Below are 24,421 nucleotides of genomic sequence, written 5' to 3'. Positions count from 1 at the left end.
GAAGCAGGTCTCAGAATTCTGTACTGGCTGCTACAGCTACTAGAGGATTGTTGTACTAAACATGTTTCCAATTAAACACAAAAATAACAATAATAAAATGAAACAATTAACTTTGTCAAATTGGAAACTGTTCAGAGTTGTTAATTTTTGGAGAAAATAGAAGTTTAACTTTTGTTATTCATGGTGAAATCAGAGTTCAAGGTCTTGCAATTTTATGCATGAGAAATGTTCAGGATTTTTGTAAGTTATATTAAATGTTTGGAAACAGGTATTGTGAAAGATGCTTATGTCAGTTTGAAAACCTTCATGTACATTACGTACTGTTTAACAGTATTTTACATTTATGTAGATTCCTCTAAAGAAGCAGGAGCTGGAGCTGTGGATGATGGTGATTTTATTAAGGCATTTACAGATGTTCCTACTGTACAGGTAAGATGCTGTGTATACTCATGTTTGTTTTCAGAAATATGCGATTTGCAATATTGTATGTTAGCCTACTTTTAAAAGTGCTATAATTTTATGGTCTTCTAAGCAAGTGTCATTACTTTTCCTTCTTTCTGTATTTACAGTCTCCATGGAAAGCTCTTTACTTTTTCCAGTCAGTTACCAAAAAACCCCACCTTTTCTTTACTGTCTTACTAATTATTATCACATTGTGTTTCAGCTAAAATCCATTATTGCTTTTCTTAATCTTTTCCAGGGAGCTACTAAAAATAATTTTATGTTTTAATTTTAATAAGAAAAGATTTCCATAACATTTGGGAAATTTAGGACTGCAATTTCATGGGATAATCAAGTACTAATAATACAGGCAAATATTTTTAAAAAACAAGAATTGTATTTTCAAATGTGTCTGAATTGTAATGATGCGTGTCTGGCATACATGTCCCATCTCTAGCAATACTTAAAAAAAATCTAGTACCTTATTTGAATACTAATGAACTTGTTGGATTCTGAGTTCGTAGTTGAAAGATCAGATTTTAATTGCTATTCTTTAAGTGTGGAAATTGCACACACTTGGTACTTTCAGACAGTTGAGACATTTAACATGCTTCTATCTTCCTAGGCCTATTTTGAATAAGTTTTTCTTGAGCAGCTGAGGTGTGGATGGCAACCAAAAACTCAGTCAGCCATAGTTCCCAAACACCAGAAGGATTTCGTATGACTCCCTTTTCTTGATACATACTTTTGTTCTGATTTTATTTCCCAAGATGATAGTGTAGTTATTTGTTAGATCTCCTTCTGTAGGCAGAAATACTGTCTGCTTTTATGAAGGAACACTTTATCTCCATGGTTTCTGTCACATTGAGGAAATCTTTGTCTTACACTGTGAGAGCTTTATGTTTCTCTGCCTCTCCAAACTGTGTTAAGAATTCTTTAGAGGGCAAAAACACGGAGCTCTTAATATTATTTATCCCCATTATGTTGAATAGAGCCATATTCCACAACACAGAACATGTGCTGCCCGTCCTTAGATGCCTTAATATTTGCAGTCCAAAGCAGAGTTTTCTCATCACTCAAGATGGTTAATAACATTGCAGAAACAAAAGTGGGATAACTGTATGTTGCTGCTGAGCACCTGTGATTTTCTGACTGCTGGATGACCTAGGAAGGCAGGTCATTCCTTAACTGCAAGAGGTGGAGGAGAAAGACCCACTTGTCTTTAGTAATCTCACCCAAGTTGAGGTGAGGATGCAGTGGAGAACTGCTGACCTCAAAATAACCTATTTGTTTCATGGATGAGAATGTAATGAGAATTTTTTTGCCTCCTGACCAGGCCAAAAAAAAGAGGGTTTTTTTGGTATCCTTAGGAATAATGACTTCCTGCTGTCCAACTTCATGCTTCTGGTTGGGGACAATCTCTGATCTTTCTGAAAAAAGGCAGATCCCACATTCTGAGGCCATGTTAATTACTAAGGAAGAGAGAAGTTTCTGTACTAGACCCTGGGAAGAAAGAATGTTTATGACCTGTAATTTGCCAGGTTATTCTAAAAGCAAAGGAAACTTGTTAGAGTGGGGAGAGGGAGTCGTTTGTGCATCATTGGGTCCATTCCTGTGTCTTTCTGCTTTCATTACATTTGTGGGTTTTAGTAGTGGCTTCAGTGGAAGTAAGGAAGGGAACTATATTACAGAAAAACAGATCAAATTTTGAATCAAGATTAAGTGCATCTGGATTAATCAAGTAAATTGAGGTTACTTACGGTGTATGTTGGTTTAACAAATTCTTAAAAGCCTCCAATAGTGCATCTGCCTTTCCAGTAACCTGTTCCAATGGCTGTGCTCATCATTAATTTTTTAGGGATATCATATTGTTTACTCACATCTAGTTTGTAATCCCCATGTTGGAAATACTTTATATAGTTATTACTCTTCCTTGTATTTGAGCTTTTAATTTTTCTGTCTTTGATGTTGCACTTACCGTTAATGATGCGTGTCTGTGTTGCCCTCTAAACAATAACAGCAGTTTTTGAAGAAGACAGGTGATTTTGAGATATGCTGTGATTGATCTCTGTGCTAAAAAAATGCTTAAGCACACTGATGACATAATTCCACTTCCTATAAAGGGCTCACTTCCTTCTTCAATCTAAAAGAATTATAATCTACTTTTCAGACATACATCTACCGCTCACATTTAAAAAGTTATTTAAAAATATGTTTGTAAAGACACCTGCTTTCCTGAAATGGAAAAACTATTTCCTGTACTATATTAATAGTAAGACAAAGGAAAAAGTTAAGATTAGTAATTTTGCTTTCCTGGAAATTCACCTCTGAAATTCTTAGGTGTACGAGTTCTAAACCTCAACACATGCTCAAAGAACAGCAGAGAGCACATCATAACAACCAAAAATTGTATGATAAGCAGATTTTAATGCAAGACATGTTTGGTTTTCATTTGGAGGGGCGGAGTGTTGTATGTTGTGGTTTTTTGGGGGGATTTTTTGTTCTGTTTTGTTTTTTAAATGCACACATACACACTCTGGCATAAATCAAGTCAGCTCCTCGTTGTTCCTGTTCCCTTTCTCAGGAGCACCTTGAGGGGCTGAAAGGTGACTATGGAGCTGCATGAGCTCTTCAGAGCTTTCTCTGGAGACCCTATAGTCCCCTTGCTCTTACTCTGTGCTTACAGTACACATTCTGCAGAGCTGATGCATGTACTATTTTCCAATCTACCTGGAGAAGCTAGAGCGTGCTCAATCATTACCTGAAAAAGTCCTCCAGCCTAATCCCACTCGCCCTTTTTTATGGTAACCACACAAGTTTCCTCCTTTCAGGAGAAAACACGGGTGCTTACCCGTGATTCGCTTATATCCATGATATAAGCGAAACTCTGAGAAAGCACGGTACACATTGCTCACATACAGCGTAGGAGAAGAGGCAGAGGGTAAGGAGAGGAGGTGACACGAAGTCAAGGCTGGAGCATACAGCTCTCCTTCTTCCTGGCACTTGAATGAGCCATGTGACTTGCTGTGCTAGGAAGGCTCGCCAACACAGAACAACATAATCCAATTAAAGGATTCAATGAAAAGATTTCTGTCTTAAAATTCATTAGCAGTTTATTCTTGGGGAAGAAGTATACTGGCCCATACCTTTCCAACAAATGTGTTTGCCACTCTTCGTAACAACAGGTCTAAAAAGTCAAAGGAGCGCCTAAAAAGATTGAACAAAATGTTATAATTAATACTGCTTGCGGAATAAATAGTAACTTTATTCTTTCCCCCTGAGGGAGACAAATACATAAAATAAAATTATGTTTATATGTCAAATGAGGACTTTGTTCAATTTATTGCAAAGTTAAAATATTCTGTATAGAAAGCAAACATGCAGGCTAACTAATCCTAAACTTCAAAAAAATAGAGGTGGTTCAACTAACCATCTGTCATGTTATTACACATATGCAATGTTAGTTTTATTAGCCCCAAAATAACAGGCAAAAATCAATAAAGTTCAAAAATTGTACAAACTCTGAAATGTTACTATTAAAAAAAATAAAAATCATTACTTAAAAAATTCAGCTATTAAGTCACAACTTTTCTCTTCTGGGTCTCAGCTGAGGGGGACCCAGTTGGATACAGTGGGCTGAGCCCAAAGGGGAGAGTAATGGAAATTGCACTCATTTAAGAAAAAGCCAGTTGATGAGGCTCTGGATTTTAGTTATCTGCTGAGCACTTAAAGATGTTAAATGCCGTGGGGTTACAGCCCCTTAGAATTGTTTATAGTGTTCTTGCCATTAGGAATGCAGTAGTTGAACTTGTCTGTACTTGGTCAAAGGATTATGTGTTTTGTGGGTGAGGTTAAGAACATGCAGTCTTCGGTGGAAGGCATTAACACTCGAGAGTGATACTTCTAAGAAATTTATAATCACAGCTTGGTCTGAGAAGGTAAGGAACAACAACAAAGCAGCTTATCAGAATATGTGTGCTCTGTCAGATATGTCAGTTTGGAGTCTGTAGGCAGTGCTGCCTGAAATAAGAACTTTGTAAAGCTCTGCTGTTGCTTTTGTGGCGGAGAGTCAAGTTCTTTGAAGGCATCTGCATGTGTGTGACTATTATATATCTTGGTAGTATAGTAAAAGACTTTCTCCTGAATTGTGAAAGGGCAGGTTGAGTTCTGTCATTTTTTGGTAGTCTCTACAGCAACAGTGACTTGGTAAACAGAATTGGTAAACATACCTACAAAGAGATCGGGAAGGGAAGGAAAAGGTCGAACAATATTTTTCCTCCTCATGAAATACAGACTTTTGACTTGTATACAATATAAAGAGAAGATGATTACTTTGCACTTTGTTTTGGTATGCATATGTGATCATGCAGTTGAGGAGGAGAAAGATTAGTGAAATAGAAGTGAATGTGCTTTTAGAGATAACTTTTAAAAAGCCTCACCTGACTGAAAAAACCACACATAACCTTTTTTTTTATTACCAGGCAGAGAGGCAATAAGACAATTTTCTGGGAGTATTAATTTCAAAAAAAAGTGGTCTGTAGAAGGGAACTAGTTGTTGAGACTAGGGAAGGTGGGAAATGCTGTATGCCTGGACTAATGGATTTTAAATCGTAGTCTGTCCTTCCTTTTTCTGTCTTTAAAATAATAAATTGTTATTGCTTCTAAGCAATATCTTTATCTATATAATAGATATCTATATAATCTATATATCTATATAATAATATATCTATATCTATAAAGGATTTTCTCTTATTCCTTAGGATGCATTATTGGATGGTGTTAAGGTGCTAAAAAATCTGTCATGTAGTCCATGCTATATCCTGATTTTAAAAGCAATACTTCAAGGCAGACTAAAGAAAAAGAAGTCTACTTATTTAGCAAAGGCAACTTCATCCCCTTTTAATCTTTACAGTGTTCAGGAGTGTGCTACGAATGCTTGAAATCCAAACATTTTGTATGGTTTTTATATTCATGGCCTGTATGTGTCAGTTTTAAATGTTTGATTTCTGTAAGTTTTTGGTAAGTAAGGGATGGGAATGCAAAGTACTTTTCCCCCTGCTTTAACAGTGGCATTTGGGTATTTATGTAACTGAGTAATAATACAAGACTTGTATAAACTGTTAATTGCAGGAAATTTTTTTGCCACTAGTGTCATGGGATCACTGTAGTCTTAATATTTTAGCAGGTTGCAAAGAAACATGTAGTATGAGCTTTATAGGGGTTCACTGTGTTGTGACAAATACTATGGGTTAGTTTTGACTAAGACAATTTTGATAAGAACAGAAACTTTTTACAAACTGTTTATATAATTTTAAACATTTTAAAGAATAGGTTCTTTGACCCTGTGGAAACTATGTTTTAACCTTTAAAAATTAGGTTTTCTGGTCACCTTTTGGCTATTGAAGATTTCTTTTCCATTTACTTTTCCTAAGTACACACTGCGTATTGATTGTGATTATTTCGGTACTCGGAGACTTTCTAAAATGTCAGAGTATTTTGGGAGGGACAAATGAGGTTATGAATTGAGCATCCAGGTGTCTGTTTGTACCACCTGCTTTAGCATGGTGCCCCTGTGCCAAATTCTTTCTTTTCAAGGTTTCTTTCTACAAAATTCTGCTCTGACCAGGGCATCCTCCCTTTTAGGAGCTGTACAAGTTTGTGTGGCAGAAGAGTGTGTTCTAGGAGTAAACGGGATCTTTCCCTCTTCCTTTTCTTAGCCAGTCAGGCACTCATTCTCTTTGGGGGAGGACTTGTTCCCTCTACTGTCTGGAGGGAGAAGAAATAGGCGTTTATAATTTCTGCTTTCCCTTCTGGCTGCCCTTGGCAATTATGACAGATGGTGTTGGAGATACACATGTAGAAGTGTGTTATGTACAGCATCTCTTTACAGCATCCTTGAGCTTAGGCTGTCAAAATTTTTAGATGTTCCTGTATCAGACTGAAGGCACCATGTCCAAATTTTGCTAGATCATCAGCTAATTAAAGCTTATGGCCTTTTCTGCACTCTTCCTTGCAGCTCCTGTTTTGCGGAGCTTCCCATTGGTGGCATGTTTATTATGTCTCTGAATTTTACTTTGCAGCTTGACTGTGACTTCGTTTCTATTTGAGTAAACTGAGTACCAGAGACATGGAAAGCTGCTCAGTAGAAAGGATGTCTCACCTGGTGGTGTTGTGCACCCTGACACTGTCAGATGGCCCACAGTTTTAGTGTTAGGCTAGGTTTTCAATCTGCCTCTGAAAGTAGTCAGCCTGTTGTTGCTCTGCTTCCATCTTTCAGCACAAATAACCTCAATGCATTTTTGGATTTGCTTGTCTGGGCATATGCCCTGCTAACAAATGTCATCCAAGATCTCAGAAATGCTTCTGGAGCCTAGAAAATACAGAAATATGGAAATACAACTGTGATGACAGATCAGCCTCCTGAAGATAGTTTAGTAAAGGCCCAGCCAGCCAATTTCTTATTAGCGAGCTGTCCTGCTAGCGCATTCTCTCTGGCGAGGGAAAGTGTAATCAGTTGTAATCCAAGAGAACAGCTACAGCAGGCATCATGCGTAACACTTCTGAGGCTTACTGCATTCAAAAAACTGTAAAATGTTCCCAGATCATAAATGTAGTGGTGTGGTAATTTGCTGATGATTTCTAGAGTATTTATGTGAAGGAATAAATATATGGTTATTAGAGTGAATTTGTGAGAGATGATGGGAAAGAGATGGAAAGGAAGGAAGAAGGGAACATCCTTTTTCAGTCAAATTCACTGGCAACTCAGAGAAACAGAGCTGCACAAAATTATATCTGACTCCCTATTTGCAAATGCCTATCTTGATCGTGATGCCCATAGCAGTGGCATCTCTCAGAGCAGATAGTGAGAGATGAGGTAGACACAGCACAGGCAAGGGAGAGAGAGGGCTCAGTAGCAATCGAAGCAAAAGCGTTCACGAGAACTTGGGGCGGGAGGCAGGATTGCTCTGGTAGATAAACATTAGGCTTGTGCTATAACCCAAGAGCTCATCAGTATTGTCAGAGCAATGGGGCCAGATTCTCCCTGGCTGTTACAGATATTTGAGTATATTGCGAGGCAGGTGGAAAGTATTACTTGGTAGCGTCTTATGTTTTGAGTGAAAACAGTACAAGAAATGAGCATGAGCTGGAGTTTACTGCAATGTACATAGAGGATTTTTTATTTTTAGAAACAGCCAATGTGTTACACATTATTCAGCACAGGAAAAGACTCTGACACCACTAGCCAAAATGGTCAATGGGATGATGAACTCAGAGGCTACAGGAGCAGCTACCTTTAGCAAAGGAAATCAAGTACTGGTCCTTTCTGTGAGACAGCTCCTTTTCCATAGAAATTCTAATATTATTGATGATGGACAATGTCATTTGCTGGGTTCACAGAAGCATTGCTGAGATAATTGACTTATTAAGCAGGAACTCCCAGGTGTTTCATGACAGATTTACTGAGTCCAACGAGCAATTAGCCAGAGATGACACAGAACACATTTCGTGTTTGGTATTTGATTCAAATATGGTGTTTGGAATTGGAGTCTGTTTTCCAGTTGGAGTTGTTGACCGTTTTGGCTAGTGAGCTACTGATCCCATTGATAGAGCCTTCTGAACATTGCCCATGAGTAAAATTCAGTGTTGAGAAGTTCATTTTAAATTAAGAAGAGATATATTACTAAAGCACATAGAAATATAGGAGAAAACAACACTTCAAGGACAACGGAAACAAAGAACACCATCACTATAGCATCCCGATGCTGCTGGTTCCATATCACTCTGAGAAATTTCACACCAATATTTTGATGCCTTTTAGTGGGGACAGAGGAAAGCTTTTCTAGAATTTCTTTAAGAAATTTGATACTTGAGGTGAAACCAAGACAACCTGTTCTGCAGTCTTGCATATCCAAATCCAGACAAAACCCCCTACGAGCAGTTCCACAGAGGTGTGTAGATCATAGGACTGAAGTGGCCCTGGGTAGATTTTTTTCCAAAACCTTCAATAATGGCCTATTTTTTTCACCTGTTTTGGTGTTAACAATAGAGTTGAATGGATAATGAGTTCTTTTGGCAACACTACCCTGTAAAAACAGGTCATTGCCAAACTGTTCCTAATGATAAACCAGGAATTGGCTCAAATTGTCTCACCCTCTCTTTTCAGATAGCTCATGTTCTTCCCATCAGCACCTATCACCACAAACAGCTATAGTTTGTCTCTTTCTAACTGCTAGCAATTTTCTACATTGCTAAGTGTCTGGTTGCTTCTAATTAGGGCTGTTTCTACTCAGTGTCCTTTTGAATCTTAAAGAAAAATTATTTGAAGCTTTATCAGTGACTTTTATGTGGAAGAAGTATTTAAAGAAGTCAGACACCATAGCAAGGAAGCTAGTTGTTCTTATCATGCACAAGTTTTTTTTCCTACTGAGCAACATTTTTGTTTGTTCAAAGCAGGATATGTTTGTTTGTTTACAGTAAATACCTGTCACATAGCAACAGAAATATTACTAAATAATAATACATATAATGTTAAGCTCCTAGGTCTAGAAGCTTTTAATGAAAAAACCCACATGTTCCTGATAAAAAATAATAAATAATGTCACCTTTTCTTTTTACATTAAAAATATCTGTACATGATTACACAATATAACAAAGTACAATTTTATTTTCTAGGCTCAGGGTGGCATCTCTGGGTTAGATCTTCATCTAAAAAGGGTAGAGGCCTGTAGTCTTGATCCTGCATATTTCCCACTGCATGAAAGTAATTTTCCCAAAGTTGCCATGTCTGCAGCCTTGCCTACCCTTTCCATGCAAAGGTGGAAGCAGCTCACAAGGAACATAGCAACATCTACATGCGGGAAGCAGCTAAAGACTGAGATCTTTGCAAACAGAGATGTGCATATGGTGATACTTGAAAGTCTTGAAACTTCTTGCCTCAACTGGAAGAGAACAGAAACTAATAGAAAAATAAAGATGGAAAATGTAAGTAGAACTCTGTCTTTCTAGTGTAGCTAGAAAAGTTTTTTAGATGGTATATTTTTCAAGATGGCACTTAGTGATCTATTACAGACTAACTCTGTCTCTTGGCCAGCCTTTCTTCTTGGTAAGAATGCCCAAAGTTTGCTCAGATGAGGACAGCACTAGCAGCTTGCCTGGGGTTTGAGGGCCACATCCCATCCACTGGCCTCTGAAAAGCAGAGGATGCCAGTGTCTTTTAGCAATTGGGCTGGATTGAAGCAGTGCTTGCAGGGATGTCTGTTGGCTGTAAAATGTCTCTGTAGGCCCCACTCCAGCTTGTCAGGCACTATATACACGCCATGAGTCTTCTACCAATGAAGGTGGCCAGGAAACACAATAAAAGCATTTACAAAGAAAGCTCTAGAGGGTAGGGTGAATCAGCAGCTCATGCTGACCTTTCACCAGTAACTGTAATCAAAAGGCAAATATTTCCTCTTATTTTGCTAAAGAAAACGAAGTGCTGTTTCTCTCCTGACAGCATCCGTTCACTGGCAGGCAGGATCTTGCGCAGATAAAGCAGGCATTTAGTCTCACATCATGTTAGGGCTTTAGCCAGAACTTGTAATCTTCAAGATCATGATACCACAGGACAGAGAGGTGGCTTGTACACAGATGGCAGCTGGAAAGGAATAAGAGAAGTCCCTGCATTGGGTGGTTTGTATCTGTGTTGTTTCCTTAAATTGACTAAAATCGGCTCCTGAAGTAAGGCTCTGACATAGTCATATAGTGCAGAAGTCCTTGCAGATACAGGAAAGTCTCCTGAACCGTTCTGCTCATGTACCGTCCTGTGCCTCCATTGATCTACACACATGCCGCTGGACATTCATATGAGGTCAGTGCAAGAGGCACCATGACAATGCAGATGAATGAGTCCTCGTAAAGTCCTGCTGTCCATGAATCCTTCGGGTATCCTAAAAGGAACCTGTTCCTTTAGCTGGGCCATTCCTCTTCTAGGACCGTGACTAGAAACAGGACTCCTGGGATTCAGGGTCATTATGGATGGGAAGCTTCTCATGTTCCTGATGATGTCCATTACGTAAAACGGTGTACCTGGGAGTGGAAAAACATAAAGATTTGTTAGTGCTAGTTAAAAGTACAAGGTTACGTAAAACGAGTTCATGAAAACCTCAAAGTACATCTTAAGACAGTACATCATCTAAATATCCAGATCCCATATCAAGCAAATCTGAATCCCTACTTTGCTCCATAGCAGGAAACCAAATCTTCAGTTTGATGCAGTCAAGGCAACCCCTGGAAACCAAGAACCTGTTGGTTTTGATGTATCTAAGGTGCAGCTGGTAATGAGAGGAAGCCAGACCAAAGAACTAGGAAACACTGGTCATCTGTGGGTGGACTAAACTGAAGGCACTTCAGTTAATGTCTTCAATGCAAGCATCTAAAGAATCATTTGAGACTAGCTTGGGAAGTGAATGCTGTTTAAGATGAAACCAAGACCAACATTACAGGGCATTTCCACTTACAAAAGAAAGTAGCCTCTGCCTATTGCAAAGTTGGGTTTAGCACCAATTCTAGTATGTTTTATCCAACCGGTGCTGTTCACATTCATGTCCTTTGGAGGCATCATGTCATGTGTGTACCTTTCTGATACTTTTACAGGCTTTGGGCCAGGTATGGAAAAGCAGAACTCAGTTGTAAGGAATTCCACACTGTCTCTTACCCTGTGCCTCATCTACCAGCCCCTTTCCTGCTGCTCATCTCAATATGGCTCTCTGAACAGAACTGTTGATTTAGTTTGCTAATGACATGCAGCTCTTTTCCCTGGGTGGTGTGCAATGTGTAGCAGGAATAAGCAGATCTGAGGTGATAGCAAAAATGTTGGCTAACTGGAGCAAAACTGATATAGCACATCTTTCTAGAATTTCACATCTAATCATTCTTGCTTGCAAACCCCCTGAGCAAGACAGGTATCTTCTATTGGCAATCCATTTCATTTAAACTAAAGCTGAACCAAACCATCTTTCAAGTAGGTCCAGAAGTAGGAAGCTGCAAAAATAACTGTAAAAACATGCTTTTCCCTAGGCCAAATGCATATTGGGAAAATCACGTCCCTGTTAAGACTTTCCTCTCCTGAGTGTTTAGAGATGTAGATATATTATTTCTCTTAGTAACAAACATCCAAGTCATACCTAAAACATCCACATTTACTCTTAATAAAGAGTAAAAAAAGAAAAATGCCTAAGAAAGTAGAAGAATATATCAGTTCTGATTTTGGCAGAGGGGAAAGAAGTAGCATCAGTCTTGGGATTTGTTTGAAAAATCATTAGAAAAGAGGTCAGGAACTCCCCATTGTCTGCATATTCAAAAACTGATGTTATGACATCAATTTACTTGGCATGCATCTAGATGCATTGCCATTGACTTTTTCTCCATTGACTCTACTTGGGACTTAGGCTCCTAATTAAGGTGCTTACAATGCCTCTGAAATGGCATCTGAAGTAGATGAATATCTCACAAATGATGTATCCATTAGTTCCAGTAGATCAGCCATGGACTCAAAATGAAAGCCAGTGTATAAACTGCATTGGCCTGTCTGATTTCGTCCTGGTGAATATTCCTGGAGGAATTTACCTTCTAATGTATTAAATGCTGTTTTACGACATGGTTAGGCTTGGTTGCTTTAATACAGGTCACCGTATATGCAGATATATCCATTGAACGTACTCCCTTAGTACTCCATCACTTTAACTAATGATCATAAATTTCAAAAAATGTGCTAGTTTTACCAACAAGATACAGACTTGATGTAAGAAACAAGAAAAGACACTTTGCATCTAACACTGAACAGACACTCCGATTAGACAACCATGAAGCATACAAGTCATAACGCAATTTTAATTTTATATACCCAGTCGGACAATGCACAGTGTGTGAGGCAATCCACCAAAGAGACTTCTAGCATGGCAAAGCCTCTCCTAGAGATGGTGATACAGAGGACGAGAGCCAGGAGACTCCCCGCTCGCTGAACAAAGCGGACATAGTTCAGAGCAACTCAGGACTTGCTCAGGAGCACAACAGACAGGCACTGAACGCTGACTGCATACAGGATGCCCAAAGAGCCAAACCTTTCTTCCTCTTCTTCTGCAGTAGTCAGAAAACAGTTGTGCAAGATCAGCAATTTAGCAGGTCGTGCCGTTTCTTACAAAGATGCATTAAGCTAAAGAGAAGTCATTAAGATGTCCCAGGATCTCCTGTGGCACAAAGTGTCTGTCTGAAGCCTCTGGCAGTGAGCTCAGCACTTCCAGCTGTTTACCCTGTGGGGAAAGAGGACGGGTAGGAGAGGAGGAAAGAGCATTCGTATGCAGGGTGTGAAAGCTGCGCTGCAGGGGTGATGGTTTTCTCTGGTAGTGGCACATCGTTCCTAAATCCTTACCAACATCTCCAGGAAACTGCTAAAGGAGTCCTCTGCTGGCAGGCCCTTGTGTTACCAGGGTTGTTTCACATGCTGTAGTTTCTCCCTTCAAATGAAAGTTCAAAGCTACCTGCCAGTTACGTGGCACCGATTTAGTGTTTGATAATGGGCAGGAGTATAACAGCCCTGCTTTTTTCACAGCACTGTGTCTTAACTGATCTGCTCTCTGAAAATACAATTAGTTTTCCAGGCATCAGTATCTATGGGAAGCAAGTTTCAGAGAGAAAGCACAGCTGCAGCTGAAACTCATTTTTACCTCACCTACACGAACACACACCTAATATGCCTCAGCCCTCGCCCAGTGAAGAAGCCAAGCACCGCGGGATTTCTCCTATGGACCGCACGCAGACACCACCACTCGGAACCTGCATGTGTGGGCTGAACGTTTCAAGAGAAATTTGTCAAGTAGGTCTTAGTAATGAATGTATCTGAGGAAGCCATAATATATGAGCAGGAAAAAAATTTAAAAGGCTTAAATGCATTAAATTAGTTATCTGCAGCAAATTAGTTGCTCAACTTTCCTGCCTATAATGAGTTCCTTCGGTGGGATTTGTATACGCTAGCACGTTAAGCTACCAAGCTCAATTACAAATAGCATCCCACGCTGCCTCTGCATCCAGCTCCTCCCAGAACTGGGGGCAAGTGTTACTGTCAGTTCACCTGACAGCTTTACTCAGATCATAAACACCACCACCCGGCAATAAAGCCCAATAATGAAAAGGCATTACCACCTATAAAGGGACCCTGCTGCAGGCTATTCACATACTTGCCAAATGGTACTTTAATTGTGATGATGACCAATTTGGAGATAATTGCTTCTGCATCTCCTGCTGTTTCTGACAGTCCAATGGACTCTTTAATTAACTGGTTGGATTAGCTCTCAGCACCGCAGAGGGGAGCTGTGTGGAACAAGAATCTCCAGCGTTATTCCGGGAACTCAGCAAGAGCCAGGAAGAAAACACCAAAGGGATGTGGTGGTGTTTGTAATCTTCCCACTTTCTTTCCCTGCAGAGCTACCCCCCACACCAACTGGTATGCTTCATTAAGGAAGCAAAGCCAAAAAATCGCTGGTCTTTGGCTTCCCCAACCACAATGAAAAAGAGTCACCGTTTCCATGGAGCCTGAGGTCCCTGCTTAGTCCTCTCCTGATGACCAGATCTGTGGTGTCCAGCTCTGTTCCCTGGGATCACACCTGTCTCGATGCTAAGCAGAAAGCAGTGCAATTTTGGGGCAGGGCTCTTGGCTCTGAAGAGCGTGGCCCAGGAGGAGTGGAAGCAATACCCCGATGCTGTGTGTGCGACCTCTCTATCGGAGCTTGCAGCCACCGGGTCACTTTCCCGAAGGGAGCCTCTGTCTGGACACGGTGCCTGGGGACCTTTGGACAGCAGGGAACAGCCGGGAATTGGAAGGTATCTGCTCTCTTTCCCAAAAACGCTCCTACCTACCCTTCATGCTTGCAGTATCCATGTAAAGCAGCCTACAGTGGTCACACATACCCATGGCTCCTCTGCGCCAGCCGGAGAAGCTCAGCTTGCAGTTCTGCAGCTGTTTTACCCCGACTTACTCCCCTGTCTTTTACCCATAGTCCTTGCTCTGAACGCTCGTATCCATCCTTCTTCCCTAAGCTCCCCGCAAACTCGAGTTCATCAGCCCGCAGGCAGTTAATCCTGGTGGCTGCTGCGAAGGGCAAAGGGTCCCTCACAGGTACAGAAACTCTGCGAGGGTTTAGATCACGTTAGTAGGTATGGCTCACTAATAACAAACCGACAAAGAGAGAGCACAGCCAGCCTTTCCCAGCTACAGCTGACTCACTAATGGGCTAAACGACTCGTGTGGCAGCGTCTCCTGCGCTTTCCAAAGCCTCTTCGTGTTGTCTCAGCAGCCTTTGTCCCTGTAACCTTGGCAGGAGAAATAATTTTACCTGGAGGGTCATAATAATAGCAGAGGAAATAAATGAAAGAAAAAAAAAAAATAATAATTGCCTGCAATTGTCCAAGCACGGCTAAGCTTTCAGCTGGGCTGGAGGCATGTTAATGGAGGAGACCACAGGATCATAAACCCACCGTAGGTGCGCAGCTGCCTTTGCTCTCTGTTTAGTAATCCTTTCCCAATACACCTGTTTACATTATTAATTGCTTCCATTTTTGAACTGGCAGAAGGTGGTTCCTGTTGTCCTGGCGTTCACTGGAGACTGAGGTGAGGTTTTGCAGCTGTCCCTGGGCTGGGCTGGGAAGGGTTCGCTTTTGTGCTGGGGTACCGGCAGCTGCTAACTCTCTGTTCCCTGGGGCCTTGGCACCTAAATCCACTCCCCCCGGCGCAGAAAATGAAGGACACGTTGTCACCAGGTAGAGAAGAGATTTTGCACACACGTTCAGACACCGAGAGGTTAATGTTGCCGCAGAAGTAGGTGGATGGGTGCATGTAGGGTACATATGTCTAAGCTGTTACCGGGGTAGCTCAGGTCTCAGCAGAGGCACAAGTGGCTGCAAAGTCTGGGGAAGTTTAGACATGACCTATACAAAAAGCTGACAGGCACCAAGTTTCATTGTATTTGCAAATCCTTTTGATAGCCTTTATATTTTAAATGCAGAATAGTTACTGCCTGAGTTTTTAAATGCCCCCTGGTAGTGCAAGAATGCAAGGGAAAAACCTTTTATCAAATTCTTTGAAAGAAGCGTTGTTCTTAGCTGTTCATATTACTTTTTTTGAAGCCTGTAATATACTCTGATCCTACTGACTGCACACTCGCAGTCACACAACTCGGGGGAAAATTACCCCTAACTGAAATGAAACTGGGATCCTTGGACATCCCTGTACTGGGATTTGGGGTTTGTTGCTGGCTCTTCATTAGCGACTCCCTCCTGGACTGATGGAGGGAACTCGGGCATGGCAGAGTCAGGCAAGGAGCATAGTTTTAACTGTGACATTCTTAAAAATTTGAAATAACAAGAAAAGAAAAAGACCTGCAGGTTTTGTGGCACTGAAAGCTTTCCTGAGCTTGTGCCAGTTTCTCTGAATTTGTCTTTTTAAAAAAACAATTAAAAAGCAATAATTCTGTAAAACTGACAAGTGAAACCTCATTTAAAGGCATTGCAATTTGTTGTTTTTGAGAAGTGTCCACTATTAATATTTTTACATTAACTTTTTTTGTCAACTGCTTGCATTCCAAATGAAAGATTTCAAATTAAACCAAGCATTAAATTTCAGTAAAACCAAAACTCTGAAAAGTCTAAATCTAGTCATGTTTTCCTGACAGTAGCACACTGTAGTCCAAATTAATGCAGAAATGTGTTGTGCTGAGCTCTAGCTAGCTCCTTTTGAAGACAATGCATGCCCTAAGAAAACGTACAGGCTAATTTAGTTTACAACTAGGAGATTTAACAGGTTGGAGTGGATATTTAAGGGAGGTCAGAGTATCTGAGAAACATGCAATTATAGACTTACTTGCTTGGTCAAAAATAATGAGTTTCAAGCTAAACTCGGAGTGGTATAGAAAATGCTTTTCCCATTCTCCAAACGTTTTCACAGTTCCAGATATTTTTCCCATTTCTGATCTGGAGCAAGTCTGCAACTTCTCATGAGACAGAAAAGAAAAAGAAAAAAAGAGCCGACTCCAATTCATGTTCAGGGCCTTTTTCTGCCTTTTATCAAGGTGCCTGATCTAACCGCTGGGTTATTGGCAATTTTGTGTAAGTGAGCACTCAGCTGCCTGTCTCTTTCATTTTCTCCTTTTTCTACTTGTTGATTGCCAGCACTCCAAATGAAACATTTCAAACTATATTTCTTCCTTCATATGCAAGTAGAAGCTCCCAGAAAACTTCTCAGTTAACAGCTTTTGTACAGCGAGTTTGCATCCTTGAAGGTTGTGATAATGTTTGCAGAGGCAACCCAGAAAACACAAATATTTCTGGTTATTAGTGAACACAATCAACTTTTCTAGCAGTCTCCTATCCCTCCCACCTTTGGTTCTGCTCCCAGTGGGCTCAGACAGGCAGAAAGTTCTGCACCTTTGCATCTCATTCTCCACTACTTCCTTGGACTTCGGCCTGCAAAATTCTGATGACCCCGTGGCCGTGCCACAGCTGTGGGATACGAGTGATGCCAATTGCTTTAGTGCAGAAGAGCAAAGCTTCCAGCCTTAGGAGAGCTGTGAACTATGTTTCTGAGCAGCTCAACAGCAGCACAGCCCTTAGGTTGTCCACTGAGTAAAGATCGTCTGCCACAAATTGCATCTTTGAGGTAGCCTGTGTAGGACATACGCACAAGGAGATGTGAGGGCCAGGAATTAGAACCTGGATAATGGCCAGAAATAGAGACTCCTTCAATCACAACAAAGAAACCTTGACATTATGGTCTGCTTTAATCCGTGTTCAGACCAGATCCTGAAGTCTCAATGTGAAAATAGTGGGGCAGGAGATCTCAGAAATAAAATACTGCAAAGGAGTTGAAGCGCAAAGAATTGTCTCCAGATCCATCACAGGCCTTGCAAGAGGAAGCTGGTAAAGTGAAGCTGGTAAAAGGTTTCCAAGAAGGAAGGCAAACAGGTGATGATCGCTCCCAGTTCCATCACGAAACCTCTTATTTGCAGAAGCAACAGCAGAAGTAAACACTTTTTGGGACAAGAGGAAGACAAAATGTTACTGTGTGACATGTGCTAAACTGTTAAGATTTACGTTTTGCCTGAGCAGAGATTCCAATTTTCAATAATGGAAACTGCCATTATTGAACCCAATAACCTAAGGCAATAGGCTATAGGAAGAGCTTGCACATAGGTAGAAGCTGGCTGGAGCCACGTTTTAAGTGGAATTGAGCTTCCAAATTGAATAAAGAATTGAAACTTTTCTTAGATTTGAAAATTGTGTTGATCCACAATTTATCCTTCCCTGCATATTTCTTTCTGTCACAGCTGCACAACTCTTCAGTGCTTTCCCATCTGGAATATATGCAGCACCGTTATTGTAGCTTCACACTCAATATAGTGTCCATTTCTCAAAGCTCCATTTCTTTCAGGTGGACTTAAAGAGAAAGAATAAATATCTCTCTTCAATATCAAATTGGGATCACAGTTAACAATCACTTGGCAGATCAGAGTAGGTTATTTTAATGAACACATCATTCTGAAATAAGCCTTCCACCATCTGTTCAGTCCCATAATTATAAATGCAAACAACATAATTCATAAATGTACTATAAAAGAGAGGAAAAGAGAGAACAGTTTAAGATGACTGTTTGTTAGTTGTTCCAGGCAGTGATGCATCTGCTTACTTTATTGTTGTTTCAGGAGCAGGTAGGAACCAGTCTTTTAATTCTGTATTTTATGGCAGTCACTAACTGACAGTAAATGATTGCCTGTCCATGAGCGAGAGGCCGTTAAGTGCAGTATGGTTTCTGGTTGGCATCATTATTTAGCCATGTCTACAATGGAAACACCCAAGAAAGATCATACAGACTATCCTGAATCCCAGTGGGCCAGGAATAAACTTTGAGCCTGTGGTGTTCAGGTGCCCTCCAGGGTTACAGGAGCTAAGGGTAAAGATGACAGAGCTATTTCCTTCATGAAAAGATGCTTTTGACATTTTGGAAAACTGGGAAATCTTGGAAAACAGAAAGTTGAGAAGGGTATGAACAAAAAATCTAAGAATCTCTGGAATTTTCTATTTTAATTTGTGACATTTTTCACTTTGAAAGAGGCAATTTTATTTTTTTTTAAGTCTGAAACACACAAAATGCCTAAATGAAATGTGAACAAAATATGTTGTTTCATTCCCATTTTCTGTTGAAAAATTTTAATATACTCCAAACTAAATGTATTTTCATGAAGTGTTTGATTTAAATACAGCTGCATATTTAATTTGCAAGAGGTCAGTGCAGAATTGTCCCTCTCTCACAATTACCAGGTTCATAGACTCCATAAAATTAAAGCTTTCTAGTAACTCTGTAATCTCTGGTCTGGATGACTCATGTTTCCAGCCACTAAAGTGAACTTCTACATTTGGCCATCAGTAGAAAACTTTATAGCAGGATAAGAAGAATACTCCCCCACCTGCTCAATACAATTCCCAGGGCAAAAGGGAGCCATAAATTACAAGCTCGTTATGTCTTTTTGTTGGTATGCATCGACACTGCAGAACACACAAAAATCAATTTCGTATTCAATGCTGAAAAACTAGCAATATATTTAATAATTCTAGGATGAAGAGCTCCTGCTGTTTCTCTGTGGGTTTCTCAGTTCTTCCCGTTTGAGATGAGCAAGATTTCCCAGCAATAAGGTTTAAGGTTATTGCATATCATCCTTCTGCTGCATCTGATCGACCTGCAACCCAGAGGAGACCAGCACATTATCGAAGGTGAGTTTACTAAAGGTGGGTCTTTCACTGCATCTGCGCATGACTACCTGTGATCTGCTTTGTCAAACAGAACCCAATTCAGAGAGAATTTCTCTTCCTAATGTATGGGAAACCAATGAATATAGGAAGAGTGCACGAACTGAGAAAACACAATGAGAACTGCTATAAGAGAACTCCCTCAAATATCAGATACATTCCTTTAACTCTATAGAGATAGGCTTAATGTTCGTGTCTCGTGCGCCTTCAAGCACAGGGCTCCCACCCAGGGGGCCTGGGAGCTGAGTTGGTCTGGATGTCAGATGGGTGTCTCCATCCTCTCCTCCTATGACTATTTCTCTTTATTGCAAGCTGACAGCCTGCAGAGCCCGTAAAGATATGCTACGATTATCTGAGTAAAGTGGATTGGCAGATGATTTGCTAAATCGCTTGTTGGAGCTCTGGCGGAGATACAGCCAACCAGACACAGTGGGTGTCTGTCTGTCCGTCCCTTTGCAGCCAGGGCCAGGAAAGCACAGTCATGTGGCCAAGAAGTCCATCCTCCCCAGTGAGCCTTACAATAGGGAGTTTCCTTTGCCTTCAGTGTGTTTTATTCCACTGTTGGGGAAGAATCGTCTTCTTTCTGTATGTAAAACCCACCTAGTCAGTGGATTTGATGTCTCAAGCAACATCAGTCTATCCCCAAAGAGAAAATATTCCTAAATTCTTAAAATGCCCTAGACAAATTTGAAGTCTGTGCTAGACTCGCTATTTAATTACTTCTTTTTAAATAAAGGGGAGTAACTATCAGTGGACCATTCCTCCTCAGAGGTGATGCAGTCCTTTGGGAAAACATGGGTAAAATCCACAGAAAAGCCATCAAAAGTTCAATTTTCCCATTGCAGCTGAATGGTGAAAATCCGGATCTCAGGAAAACATTTGGACTGCTAAATTATTTATATGGCTATGACAGCAATGTTGATTTTAAAGTCTTTTGTAGTCAAATGTAAATACAAATTTGCCTCTATCTTATGACAAGTGTTTATTTTTTTCCACTCTTGAGCAGTTATGCTGAATATCTTAATAATCTTTAAATCAAATAATGCTGCTCAGACCTTGTGAGCTGGAATTAAGCACTCATCATTCTTTACTAAATTTCAGTTAGAGGTTTTAAAAACAGCTGTCTCCAGCCCACATAATCCAGCCTTCAGTACATTTTGTAAGACTTCTACGTGCCTCCTCAGATTTAAAATTAGCAGGCAGTTCTCCAAGTAAGCAAAGCCCTCGAGTGAGAGAAACATACCGCTGGAAAAAAGTGACTTTCTTTGTGTCTGACAAGTCACAGAAAACAAAGAAAGCATCTATCGGTACATTTGGTTCTCTCCTTTCTTTTTCCTTTGTTCCATCATTCCTGAAGGATGTTTTCTTTAGCTGAAGCTCGCCTGTTCTCTCACTCTTAGAGGCCAGCTCTAATGACCTGCAGCTCCAGGGCATGTTCCCAGGACATCTCCGTCAGACATGGGTCAAAGCATTCCCATACCATGCCAGGGAAGTCACTGAAGCTACATGAGGGATGTCCTCATCTCCAAAAGTGGAGGTGCGCAAATAGTGCCTAGTGGATGTGCGACTGCACTGACTCACAAGCACTACTGCTTTGGGTTGACGTAGAATAGAAATGTTTCATTATTTTTTTTCTGGCAAAACAAGACCAAAATCCCCTCCAGTTAATTTATTTTTGTGTTTACAATAGAAGCATATCTTTTTTAAGGAGGATGTTTAACTCCTTTTAAAAGTGCAGGCAAATAATAAACTGAAATATGATTTTGAAATAGAATGTCAAAACACTTCAGCATCTTGTTTCCTTTTTGTTTTCTCCTGCTGAAAACATTTGCTGAATTTGACCCAATCAATTTGTTTCCCTGGAACTGCAACTGTTTATTACATCTTCCTTTTTTTATTTTTTTATTATTTTTTTTTTTGCCAGGCTCTATTAGTGATTTTGGTCTAAGAAAGATTATAGGAACCCATTTAAACTACTTTAACTTCAGCAGCTAATCCCAGCACACTGCTCTTTTGCTCCAAAGACTCTTGTTCCATGAATGGAGGAAAATCATATCAGTCTCTCTGGTAGAGTGCTGAACACAACCCTTCACTTGGCAGAGGGAATAGATAGGACAGAGACTGATTAATGAAGATAACTAATTAGGAGCCTGGCCTGAGTCAGCCAAGGCATTTCACATAGATTAGCAAAGAAGCAAAGAGTCGAATTCAATAAAAATTAGGGCTGAAGGAACACATTTTTGTATGCCATTATCTGTGGGAACTGGCTAAAACCTCTTGCATGATGTTATAAAGTCTCATTGTTGTATTGAAGAATAACCTCTTAAGATGATAATTACATCTTTGATAGACATCAAAAGTTAAAAACAGGAACATGACTACAGATACTTTAATGCCAAGTAAATTGACAAATTCTAAACCTGCTAATAAGAAGATCAGCTACGTTCTTCAGTGAGCTATTTTAAGAAATTGTTGACAGAAGATTACCAGGGACTTAGGACACCTCAAGACTGCAGACGTTGCTTTTCCAACGATTCCTGCTTGATTGTGGGTGAGCCATGCCATTTCTCTGAGCCTTCTTTCATTATGGATAAAATAGAGGCAATAATACTTCCTTTATATGCCTGTTTTTAGATTTTAGCTTCTTTGGAATAAGCATTGTGTCATTTCAGATACGAATAGCGTCTCGTACAACTAAATCATAGCTTGGTTCAGGGCTGTGGTGCTTCAGCAGCAGCAATTAATCACATATACAAAAATAGATTGTTTCAATTTTAAAATGTAAGAAATACTTTCCAGGACAGACCAACCTACAGCTGTAGGAAAGGTGTTTTATTTACTGAAGAACTTCTTTCCTTCACTAAATCCTTGGCACCCTCAGAAGTTGGGAGTATCCTACCTCTGGGTCACTGACCGTAATGATGCTCTCAGGCTGGAGAAATAGAAACAGGGAGATGGCTGAGTTTGGTTTGGACCTCCTGTTCCTCATTGCACAGCCTCAGTAATTAGATTCCACCTTTCCTTTAGATTCCACATTTCTTCCGATGCTTACAAAAACGCTGAAGCCTCCCTGTGCTGCAATGGTCAGGCGCTTGTGGAACATCACAAGCTGGTGTCGGGATGGGACGCTCCCTTTGCACAGAGCAGCAGCTACCAGCAGCTGTCCTCTCTTCTGCTGACCACGGAATACTGCCGTCCTAGTTTAAACTGCAGCAGCTTGGGTTTGCCTGACATAATTTCAGACAAGGGGAAGAGCTGAGACTGGCCAGGCACTGACCCACATTGAACAGGTTTATTTTCCATTGCCTCCAGTGGAGATCGTTCTGAACCTCCATCTGATGTTTGTCACTGTTGGCCTGTTACTAATTGTAACACGGATGTTGCTAAGCTATGCCTGAGATTATTAATAAACTTTTAAAGTAAGAACAGCGAGCAATCTCTGAGTGGGGCCTGGAAGAGGCCAGAAATACAGGACGTGATCCCTTGAGCAATTAACGTTTGTGACTCTGTTCGTCTAGCTTTTGTATCTTCCTGCCTGCCCATCAGCTCTTGTCTTATGAAACCAAACCTTCAGGAACGAGTAGCTGAACAGGGTAAACTTTTCAGCGTAAAGCAGTGTCACCATTGAGAGAGTTAATACTTTGGGAGATGGTTACCAGATCTCCTCCGTGAGTCGGGATCACTGAGCTGCTGATGGCTGGGTGGCTTTTTGGACATGAGCCACCAGGGCTCAGCTGGACCTTAAATAAGCCAAATAACCACATACCCAGAACACACCATCACTGTTGTCAAAGTTGTTGGCCTCTGCTGTCAGCCTGCCCCAAGAAACAACGCTCAACTGAGAACGAAGTTTCTGTTTCCTGGGGAGCTGATAAACTCTCGTTGCTGTTGCCCCTGTGCTCCCATGGTCTGATTGCATTTTCCCTTTCACACTCAGGCAGATGCCTGTGCCTTCCAGAGCTGTCAAATGTGGCAGCTTTCAAACAGCAAAACTCACTTTAAAAATAATCAGCCTCATTATACCGTTAGCAGTTTTGATCCTGTCAAAACAATAGCTGCCACGTTTCTCCAGCGCATCCCAAATGCATCTCACGCTCCCCTCACTGGGAAGATTAACAGTTTGTATCTCACCTCTCCCTGGGCGTAAGGAAGAGAATCACAGGGACCCCTACGCGGAAAAACACTTGACTCAGGATGTGCAAGGGGGGAGCGGGAGCGCCGCCTCTCTGCTCCCCTCCACCCCATTCATGGAGACCTGCTGTGTCTCTGGGACCCCCAGCTCTCTCCCCCACTGCTCTGGGTGCTGAGCAGTGCTGTGGATCTTAAACAGAAAGATGTTTCTAGCAAATGCTCCTCCTGACCCTGCTGGAGGGGTTGAAGACCCCCCCTCACCTTGATTGCTGAGCCTGACTGTTGCAAAATACCAGCGTATGGTGCAATAATTTAAAAATAAGCCTTCTTTGCTTTTTGTTTAGAGCTGCTGAGACGATGTCTAGAGAAGCAGCCTTGGATCTCATGTCAGAGTGAACCAGGGGATGAAGAAGGCATCACCAGGAAGGTCCCCAGGCACCTGGGCTGAAAGGTACTTTTCCCTTATTGTAACAGGTGGAAGCATTAGAGAGATAACAGAGATTATCAGCTACCCCTGCCACCCCTCTGCTGATACAGGACTGTACCACTTGCCAGCTTTATCCAGCTTAATTTTGGTCATCCAAAGGGTGTTTCTACAATGGTTCCCTCAAGAGACTACTCAGTGTGCTAACAGACGTCATAATTGACTTGCTTTGCTGATAGTCATCTTAATTACTATGCTCGTCCTATCTCCTGACTTGGAGTTTTCTCTTTTCCCAGCCTCCTTATGCTTACGTCTTTCAGATGCTTGACCTGAATGACGTTTACCAGTTTCCTTATTTTCCATTGCAGGATGTTCTGCTCTGATTTTGGGTATTATGAACATAAATGTGACAACGACTGGTGATGAAAAACATGGGATCCACACAGCAACGAAGATGAATAAGTAAGTCCAGAGATGTTGACTTCTTCCATCACAGATTTGCAACTTGTTAATGTTATAATAGTTGATGGTTCCACAAGAGAAACAGAAACCTGGGCACTGGAGGACAGAGACTAAGCTAACTTTAAAATCAAC

General features: G+C 40.8%; 1 protein-coding gene and 1 long non-coding RNA gene across 2 annotated transcripts in view; one reads left to right on the top strand and one right to left on the bottom strand.

The window, feature by feature from the left end:
* LOC128916006 (uncharacterized) overlaps positions 1-24,421 on the top strand; it is a 52,114-nt gene that overhangs the window by 7,539 nt on the left and 20,154 nt on the right. The window contains exons 4-13 of the long non-coding RNA XR_008468823.1: positions 350-429; positions 9,115-9,423; positions 13,072-13,294; positions 13,901-14,298; positions 15,046-15,085; positions 16,418-16,578; positions 17,264-17,433; positions 19,081-19,236; positions 23,748-23,854; positions 24,196-24,289. This is a non-coding gene — a long non-coding RNA (uncharacterized LOC128916006). The remainder of the gene's footprint in view (positions 1-349; positions 430-9,114; positions 9,424-13,071; positions 13,295-13,900; positions 14,299-15,045; positions 15,086-16,417; positions 16,579-17,263; positions 17,434-19,080; positions 19,237-23,747; positions 23,855-24,195; positions 24,290-24,421) is intronic.
* The window catches only part of HTR4 (5-hydroxytryptamine receptor 4), a 137,343-nt gene continuing 122,333 nt past the window's right edge, over positions 9,412-24,421 (bottom strand). Inside the window, exon 7 of the mRNA XM_054217101.1 lies at positions 9,412-10,509. Within this exon, the coding sequence (XP_054073076.1) occupies positions 10,422-10,509 (88 nt within the window). The 3' untranslated portion in view covers positions 9,412-10,421. The remainder of the gene's footprint in view (positions 10,510-24,421) is intronic.

The sequence above is a fragment of the Rissa tridactyla genome, chromosome 11, assembly GCF_028500815.1.
Source record: "Rissa tridactyla isolate bRisTri1 chromosome 11, bRisTri1.patW.cur.20221130, whole genome shotgun sequence".
In the NCBI taxonomy this organism is placed as follows: Eukaryota; Metazoa; Chordata; class Aves; order Charadriiformes; family Laridae; genus Rissa; species Rissa tridactyla.
The sequence above is the reverse complement of the archived record's forward strand: the minus strand, read 5'-3'. Positions and strand labels throughout refer to the sequence as shown.